Here is a 10,206-nt window from a genome sequence, read left to right as displayed (position 1 = left end):
ACAATGACACAGTTAGCCAGCAGCTTTTGAAAGGAAATGTCAATAACCATAACTTCCTCAAAGATGTCTGACCTCTCACCACATTTGAGAAAATGCATGTTTCCAGACCTGTACTTCACTATCCTTAACCTTCTGCCTTTACTTTCCCACCCCAGATGTGATTTAATGTTCTTTTAAAATGTCCTTCAAAATAAAACAAAAGCAACTAAAAAAACATATAATCATATGCTGTTGCCAAAACATCTTTAAAATGCAACAAAATTGAACACATTTCACATTTTCATACAGAAATTAGATGAATAATAATAATTATAATAAAAACATGTTGTATCTCAGCCCTGGAGAGGAAAAACCTTCACTTGACTTGCAGCAGAGATTTTAACAAACTGGATGAAATGCAGCTTTTGTCAGCTGCTTTGAGCTTTAAAAATGATATTTCACATCATTCTCTATTCTTCTTGTAATGTCTTCTGAATGGCACATTCAACAAAATCTATTCAGCCAAATAGGCTAGCTGGATCATTCACAGCAGGCCTACACACAATTTTAAAGATGAAAATCATATATAGCTTTCTTTAATACAGTAAGTCAGCATGGGGCTGAATAAATAATTTAACTACTTTAGGTCAAGAAAATGTTGTAATACAAAACGTTTCAAACAAAACCCTGCAAATTCAGTTTTAACTAATAATATTTTATAGTCTTTTCGGCCCTTCAACTTCACTTTCTATTCAAAGCCTTGTGTGTTATCCCTTCAACCAACAGAAGCCAGGTCCTAATGCTGCCTTTACATGATTGTCAGAAAATACTAGTAGGCCTAATTGTAGATTTTGGGGTAAAAGACTAAAAGAAACTACCTAATGATCTCAAGTGCAGCCATTGGGATTATTTATGATAACCTTGATATGCCTGCATAAGTCAACCAATAGGATGTTACATCATTTTTTGTGGGTAACAACCAGCACAAACATAAGCAAGTATTATGGATTTGATTATTTTCTGTGCTGTTTTGTGGTGATAGTTTGTTCGACTTCACTATGATAATATTAAAATGTCAAAAGGTGGTTAGGAAATACCAAAGCTGACACCCTCATACAAACTAACTCTAATAATCACGGAGATCGCGCTGTTTTACACACCGCATCTTTTCGATCCACACCCTCTTTTTGAGGTTGACTATGTAAAGGACAAAGCGGGCGGCCCGCACTCCCACTATAGCAGTCATGACGTCAGCCCGTCGCCGCTCCCGTTGGATCATCCGCGGCTCGGGGAGAGAGAGAGAGAGAGAGAGAGAGAGAGAGAGAGAGAGAAAGACTGAACGGTGATTGAGAGAGAAGAGAGCTGAACGGCGGTGGCGGCAGCCATCTTAAACCTACCGCACTAATCCGAGATATACATCTTCTGGATATTTTTTGAAACACTGAGCTAAATCAGATTTTACCCGGCGAGAGGAGACAGAATAAGAGTGCTTAAATCCTTTGCTGTTTTTATTACGAAGACGGGATGCGGATCCGCGGGGTGAAACCTTCCGCTTCTGCGGTAGCTCTGCTTTTAGGACTATTATGCGCGGTGGAGGCAGCCAAAGGTAAGATTCAAGTCCTGGTTTTGTTTATAATGAAAATATATTTTTATATGTAAATGTTTATATTTTCTGGTATGCCAAGATAGTAAAATATATATTATTAATGTTCCCGTGAGGATCATCGGTGCAGTTTCTAGACGATGTTCTGAAATAATCGCTTAATCTCAGTGTGTGGATGTTGCGTCCAGCAGTCTCGTGCGCGCCGCACATCGCAGTTTATTAAAAACCAACCTGTGCTCTTAACTCCCTGTCTCGTAGTACTGAAAAAATGTCATGAAATAATTGCCGTGGCCTGTCAGCTGTGACATTTCCACTCTCTTTTACGGTTCCGCTTCACTTGACAGCTATTTTTGAGTGTCAAATCCTTCTACACACGAGTCTTCTGTGTCCACACCCCGCGGCCAAGACTTCAGCCTGCAGTTATTTGTAACATACATCAGTAGCGTCCAGTGCTTGGAAATCAAACTGGATTTCTACTCCGTTCTCAAAGGCAGCGTGTGACGTTTTATACGATAACGAAGTTGTTTGAATTTGTTATAAATAGCGATAAAATGATGTGTGTCGTCCGCATTGCAGATCCTCTGTGGAATACTATGGGTTTAAAAATTCATCTTTGAAATGGCTCACGCGCAGCTAAATATAACTGAAGGAGATCGCTGCAGGTGCACGCGCAGACATCACACACGGCTAGTGTGCCAAACATTTGCTTGTGAAACGCTGCCTTTAGAAATATCCTGCCGTGCACTTACCTTGTTCATTATTCTCAAATGTACAAGTGCGAATTACTTTTGCTGTTAGACCTTAGTATGTGGATGTTATTAAAGAAATTTAGCAGTTAAGGAACAATTACATTGTTTGTTTGTTTACATGGGTCAATGACGTATTTTTGTTGTGTAGTTATAAGTATTCTATAGCCTATAATATACAAAAAAAATAAAATAAAATTAAAAGGCATTTTGAATTATTATTTTTTTGAGAGGTCAGAAATTCAAAATGTGTTTAAGGTGCAAGTAAAATATTTTGAAGGCTACTAGATGGTCACAGCACTTTTGGAGACATTAGGTGAATGGCTTTGTAGAAAATAGAACAAAAAATGAAACATGATTTCTAAGGTCTCGTCACGTTTAAGAGCAGGATTTTTTTGGACATCAAATCCTTATTTGTATTTGACCCACATACAGATCAAATCTTGGATATCCTTCGTTATTAGGAGTGCTAATAATCGTCAGTCATTATGTTGTTGCCATGTGATTGTGAGGCAGCTGGGAATGCATAATTCATGGTTGAGACTTAATTTTATAACTTTGTATGTGACCATCTTGACTTCTGAAGCTTTTTGAATAGTTTGATCTGTGGTTTTCACATTAAGAAATGCACCAACATCAGTTAATGTCCTTGAAATCAAACATTGAATGCATTAGTATTACCTTGACCTTCATAGGCAGAGCAATTGGAACAATTATTAAAATAACATTAGCTAAATAGAAAAGTTATGCAAATTCATAAACAACAACAAAAGTCTGGTTTACCAGACACTGGGTCAAATATCGAATTTGTATTATCCATTCCAGGGACTAGTTACTCTGCATTTAAATACTATTGAGTTTGATTGGATGCAGAGGAAATGATGTCAACAACAAGTCACATGAGATATTTTCTTCTCTCTTTTTTAAAACGAATAAGCATATTCATCCACAACTCTATCAGAACAGACCTCCAATCCATTTTTTGGGTTGCACACCACCTCCAACAGAACCATTCGTATAGGTTTACTTGCTTTACCAAAAATGTCTTCAGTCTGGTGTGTTGTATACATTACTGCTAATGTATACAACACACCAGACTGAAGACAAAATTTAAATCATTTGTGCAGTCTCTAACAATTTATGACTTGTTAGGATTGTGATTTCCAATACTAAAGTACTCTTTGGATCTGTGGATTTCGCTAGTTTTTCATCACTGGAAAACTGAGATCGCTTGACAGCCAAAAAATGTGTCACTGTTTAGAGTAGCACTTGTGATTTGTCTAAAATTCACAGATGAGCAACGTCCTCCATTTTCTCTCTTTTACAGAGTCTGTGAATTCACAAATTATTACCACATCTCACTCAGTGTTTATTAGCCTTGGATAACTTTATTATCCTTGATGCATTTGACAGGGTCTCTCATGAGTTTGACTAGCTTTGTTTAAACACACCTGCTCCCTTCCCTGCTGTAATAAGTCGAGTGAAAATCCCACCTTCAAACTGAATTACACTCCTCAAATGATCACGAGATGTATAGGGATCTCTAAAGTAATATTGCATTTGTTTAGTGGATATTTTTACGGTTTAATTATAAAGCTTCTTCGAAAGGCTGCCATATTTTCTGTTTCTGGAGAATGCTGAGAGGTTAATTTAATGCTTTAATTCAAGCTGTGCTCACAAAGCAGTTAGTTAGTTATCAGATTATATCAGAGAAGCCGTTACCAACGTATATCAGAGAAGCTAACTTTCCCCTGCAGCTTATAACAGTGATTTATTTCTATAATTTGGCTTCTAGTGACAGATGGTTGTTCGTTTGGTACAAACTTTGATACATTTGTCTGGTTAGACGTGCACAATTTCTCATGTTAAGGAAAAATGAGATGAATATTCATTTCGTAGCTTAGTTCACAACATTTCAGATTGGAGAAGGTTTTGTATAAACAGCTGCTTTGTTCGACTCTCATGGCCCCCGGTCAAATGTTTTGCCTGTTTCAGCAAAGTGAATCCTGTAGCAGAAGAATGTGTTAACTTACAGATGGCTTGATGGATAATCTTCCCATAGGAACTAAAACACTTTTGATGTGTTGGTTTTGCAGATAGCTAGACGTCCATTAGGAGCTTTTTGCTTCAGTGTAGGGCCCATTAATTCTGGGAACAGTGGGAAGAGAATATACACAGTATAGAGGATGGATAAAATAAGCTGAGCAGACTTTCTCTCAGGAGGAGGTATTGGACTCATTGTTCCTCACGGTGGAGCAGGGAATGCACAGGGAATGTTGTTGATGCACGCTGCTCGAACGTAATTACTTTTAAGCTTTTAGTGTTTATTTGAAGTGTTTTGAAAGCATTTGGCGCATTCATTTATGAATTTATTATGTTTTCTAATGGAAACATTGTTTTAGTTTTTCTGCCAAATCTGTTGCCCTGTGTATTGCAGTCGTTTAATATGTGTAATATGTTGTGCTGTTTATTCATGGAATTTGTACTCTGGGAAACAAAGGGTCTCTTGGCAGAGAGCTCAGAGCCGCGTGCCGCAATAAGCACGTCACAATGCGCCCACTGTTAGACGCAATTATGTATCTTGAATTCCAAGGACTTTATAAGCACAACAGATAACAATGCATTGCTCATCTGTTTTTTTGAAATTGCTGCATTTTCACTTTTAGGGCAGCCAGTGTAACAGAAATTTGTTCAGACAATCAGCCCTTAGTCATCGTGGCGGCTGGGCAGTCAGTGGTAATTTCATTGACCGCTTTGCGAGCTGAATTGAGTCAGTGATCTGTCAAGAATAGGTCATTATGTACTGAATATTAGGTCTGTTTCTTTGACTCGTATGGTAGCTGCTTGACTGCTATTGCTGATCTTTCTAAAACAACATTGTGCATTTGAAGTATACAGGCCAAATTGCATACATGTGTTTGTTTATTGTAATAGATCTTTCTTTTCTGTGCTATGGTAAGTACTGGGTAAGGATGTGCTAAACGGCGTATTACAAAATAAATTAGAAGGTTAGCTGTTTGAATAACCAGTTCTTTGAATTTATCGGTCTGTAAACCGGATTGAAAGTCTGTACATTTCAAAATCATCTGTCCTCAGATTTGTTTCTTAGAGTGGATGTTAATTGTGGATGTTAATTTGTTTCTTAGAGTGGAATTAAGTGCAAAGTATACATTACATACTCTACCATTCATAGGTCCGGGGTCGGTAAGTCTCTCATGCTCACCAATGATTGCATCCACAGCTGCATATGGATACTATTCAACATAGATGCAACGTCCTCACCTTTTGGTGAAAACTCAAAATAGGTCATCTATGAGTTTAATGTAAATCTGATGAGAACGTTTTTTTGGGATGGGGTTGGGGTGGTATCGTTGTTCAGGTTGATCGTGTTTTTGTTTTTTGTTTTCTTTCCAGGTTTAAAGATAAATCTTTCTTGATCACTCAGGAAGTAACGGAACAAAAGAATAGAGCCCATTCTTCAGTGCCCTAAAACTGATAACTTAATGTAGACCCTATTGAAGCCTATTTGGACAGTAACCCTACCCATAACATCATTACCTGCTTACATTTCAGGTCAACCCAGTCCACATGCTGAGTGCTCTGAAGAGAGCCCATCCATTCAGTGTCTGTCATGGTTTGTGCTCTTTGTTTAGTCTGATAAATGTGACCCTCTGCTTTATCGTGTCAGCCCCACAGCTCCATGGGAACAGGTAACCAGAGAGTAGGTGTTACCTGTGGATAGAGGCCTCTAGAGACATGAAAAGCAGCTCTGTGTTCTATAGCGACGGCTCACTTTCACTCTCACTGGGCCTTTGTGTGCTCCATACTGAGCTGTGATTGAGCACCATTCACACGCCCTGCCCCCGTCCTCCCCAAAAACGCCTGGGCCTTGTCGTGCTGTTGCGACTGCTCCGCTGGACAAACAGATACTTCCTTGAGTACACACTGACCCCTTATTTTGGTTTGGCTATGAACCCTTCCTACTGGGAGATATATTGGGCAGTAGAGCCCAGAGAGTTCCCTTATGAGACTTATACCTCTATGAACAATCAATTTCCTGACTGATGAGGCCTGTTTTAACAGGTAGTGCCATTTTTTTTATTTGTATGCAAACATTTAAGTGTGGCTGTCAACTTTAGACCAACTTAAAATTTGTTTAAGTACAGGTACCAATTAACTTCAAGTAGTAAAAGTTATTAGGTGCTTCATTCTCCCTTCAGAAATTCACACGATGCTTTTGAATGTTTGTTGGGTGAATCATTATGATAGCTGAGCTAAATTATGTATATATCTGGTTGTTATTATTATTACTGGTTATTACATTGTCTTATTCTTGTGAGGAAATTTGTTAAAAAAAAATCATATACAAATATATTTAATATTATTTTATTATAATATTATTTAAAAAATGGTGTAATTTGTTTGATTTATACCATTTATGTTATAAAATAATAATTTGTCTAATTTGTCAGCTATAATGAATGTATAATTTTAGGTTTAGGTAATTGTCTAGTTTTTTTTTTTTAGTCTAGAACTCTGTAGTTGAGTTTTAGGATTCTGCCTTCATGAGATGTATATTCATGCTGCAACCCTTAAGCCGTGTTTCCACCGCTGGACTTTACCCAGGAACTAGGGTCTTTGGGCTGGTACCCGGTGTGTTTCCACCACAGGAACCAGGATATAAATAAAGTTCTGGCTAAAAAAGAAATGCCCCTCAGGTGATTTGCGTCATTGCGGACATCACACTCCCAAGTCGAATGTGCAAAGTCTGAACTACCGAGGATGCAAGTCTGAATTTTGCGTACTTTGCATTGAGAAGCGCGTGCAGACCTATGTCACCAGACTATTCGCATAATCTACACAGTACTTTAGACTGCGGTGGAAACGCAGAAAGCAACAGGTCTGGGGGGAGAATAGTTCCTGAGGAAAAAAAGATCCTGGTACAATTGTTCTGGGTATATTCGGTGGAAACGCGGCATTATTAGTTGTTAGTCATTATTCACATGAGAATGGGGTCTGCTCAGCAAAGATGTCAAACCAAGGCAACCATTTTCGGATGATGCTTCAAAAGGACACTGTTTTAAAGTCTCTTTGGCCCTTTTCACACTGCACGTCGGAACCCGTCATATTGCCGGAACATTGCCGGGTCGCCTTCTGTGTGAAAGCAACCACATTCCGGGATTGATTCCCGCATTGAACCCGGGTCGGGGACCTAGTAACATTGCCAGATTCAACCCGGGACGAGCGCTGTGTGAACAAAAGCCAGATCTAATTCCGTGTCAAAGTGATGACGCACGTTATCGCGTGACTCTTTTACCAGCTGTTTTGAAGGAAGATCAACCTTCTTGACGAAAAAATAGGTGCAAACTGTAATGAAGCAGAGATCAGTTAAGCCCCTTTCACACTGCACGTCGGACCAGCAATATTCCCGGAACATTGCCGGGTCGCCTTCTGTGTGAAAGCAACCACGTCCCGGGATTGATTACCGAACTGAAACCGGGTCGGGGACCTAGTAACATTGCGGGGTTCGACTCGAAGTAACTGCAAATTCATCAAGTGTGAAATCCAATCCATTTTCAAGTCTGCTGAGGTGTCGATCAGTAGTTATCTTTTACTACCACTGATAGATCTTGAATTGTGAAGCAGCTGTGTGCTCTGTGAGAACTCACAGCTCGCTTGCTCTCGAGGTGAGAACGGAGGCGTCTGTAGTGATAATTGACTAAGGCTGCGTTAGATGGCACCCTGGCTGTGATCATTGTCATGAAAAGGTTTCTAGGCCATACTGACCGGAAATAGCCACCCTTCGTTAAACCATTTAAACATGCCGTGTGTGTACAGGACACCGGAGGAAGTTAGGGCCCGGCAGTATATCGACGATATATCGATTTAAATTTTTTTATAAACAATATGGTGCAAGACAATAGCCTACTGTTTTATTGATATACAGTAGTTTGATATGAGCACATCTGAAAAATAAAGTGGGAGACAAAGGGAGCTATTATCCCTTAATATTAAATTATTAAATTTGTTCTAAACATGAGACAAGCTTATATTAAGGGCTTTATAAAAAAAACTTGAGATATACTCAACACAAATAGTTTAAAGCTGCTTGCCCTGTCAGATGCTCTGATGCATACATGTGCTTCTGACAGAGACACCGCTTGAGCTGTTTAATGTTTCAGATCTGCTGTTTTCCTCAGTCCATAACTTACATTTCACAGGTATATTCTCCATCTGTAAATGTTAGAAAGTCTGCAGTTAAGGGTGGATGAGTGCGTTACGAGTCACCGCTGAACTTCACAGACTTCAGTGAATGAGCACCGCCACATGTGTGCTCCAAACAGACAGAGCGCAATGAAATAGGAGCGCAAGAATTCTAACTAAAATATAGAGTTTGCTGAAATATTTGTAGTTGGAAAATAAATTTAATGTGTAGAATTTTTAACCTACAAGTAAGTGTATTTTTAATCAGTGACTTCAGGATCATTAGAAAATCACAGGTAGGTGAGTTTGATCAAGGTTGGAGCTAAACTCTGCAGCTCATTGGCCCTCCAGGACAAGATTTGGATAACACTGCTGTAAAGTGACTATGATGGGGTAATCAACACAGGCAAACACAATTAGTCTGTGCTTTTGTGTTTATTTATTTTCATATTTAGTTTAGTGAATTTAACTTGTGCATTCGAAGCATTATTTTTGCTTTTAAATTGTAAGGTTAGAATGTAATGTGATTTTAACCCTTTTTGTACATATGTATATAGCCTATGTGCTTTTTTTCATAGCTTTTAATGTGTATTGTTTTGTTGGACAACATTGGGCAGGATGTTATTTTTTTTTATTTTATTTTTTTTATATAAATCCAGATTCTAAAAAAAAAAAAATCCAAAAAGAAAAACTAAATACAGAGATACTTGATATAGCAATTCGGCCAAAATATACATATCACCCAGACCTAGAGGAAGCCCTGTGAAGGTCTTTCAAATAAATAAAAAATATTTCTAATGGTCTAAAGTGTCATTTTGGATGTTATTTTAGCTATTTATGTGGTTTTGTTTCCCGGTTGTTCAGGCTGTTCTGTCTATAAAGATCTAGAGGGATTCCAGCAGATGGATGAACAAGCATGGCTGACACCATAACCTTTGGCCTCCCCTCATCAATCAGATCATAATGCAACAAACACGCATTCACACTCTGCTTTTGTTTTGGAGGTCTGCCAGTTTAATGCAGATCTCCAAAAATATAATTCAGTCTCGCTCTCCATTTTAAGATGCCCATTCACCAGCGTGTACCCAACCCCCTTTTCAAATAATGGTAAAAATAAGGTTAAAGAAAGTATGTGGCTTAATTGCTTTATGCTCGACTGCAGTAGAAAGTATTTCTCACGGTTTACTGACCTAGCAGCTAATTCATTGCTTCTGTTTGCCATAACTGAAGACCGTTGTTAGCCCTGTAGAGTACGAGTGAAGAACAGCAGGAAAAAGTCTTGATGGTTTCCTTTGGAGTGCCACCTCCCAACTAGTGATGTTCTCAAATCTTCCACAAAATCTGTATAATTAAATTTTAGCAACTGCAAAGGAAGATTTTTTTTTTTTAAAGTCTCTTGTGAACAATAATTCAGGCTTCCCTTTCTTGTTCCAGAAAAGTGAGAAATGAGAATAATCTACTTTGACCATAATTTATCTGTGTGTACTTACAACCGTCTTACAGTAAACTTTTGACTTAAGCATATGTGATACACCACAGCACTTTGTAAAGTTGTACGAGTCTGTGACCTTGTAAGTGAATGAAACAGGAGCATCTCATTATGGGATTAGGTGTCAGTGGGTTAACATGGTGTCTAACAGGATTGCTTGCCAGGCATAGCACAATAGTCCCTGA

At 38.5% G+C, this 10,206-nt stretch overlaps 1 protein-coding gene across 4 annotated transcripts in view; it reads left to right on the top strand.

Moving 5' to 3' along the window:
* The first annotated feature begins 1,293 nt into the window (after window positions 1-1,293).
* LOC113065539 (calsyntenin-1-like) overlaps window positions 1,294-10,206 on the top strand; it is a 35,341-nt gene continuing 26,428 nt past the window's right edge. For all 4 annotated transcript variants that reach the window (XM_026236867.1, XM_026236865.1, XM_026236866.1 and 1 more), the window contains exon 1: window positions 1,294-1,585. In XM_026236867.1, the coding sequence (XP_026092652.1) occupies window positions 1,504-1,585 (82 nt within the window). In that variant the 5' untranslated portion in view covers window positions 1,294-1,503. The remainder of the gene's footprint in view (window positions 1,586-10,206) is intronic.

This window comes from Carassius auratus, chromosome 48, assembly GCF_003368295.1.
Source record: "Carassius auratus strain Wakin chromosome 48, ASM336829v1, whole genome shotgun sequence".
Classification (NCBI taxonomy): Eukaryota; Metazoa; Chordata; class Actinopteri; order Cypriniformes; family Cyprinidae; genus Carassius; species Carassius auratus.
Note: the sequence above shows the minus strand (reverse complement) of the source record. Positions and strands in the feature narration are given on the sequence as shown.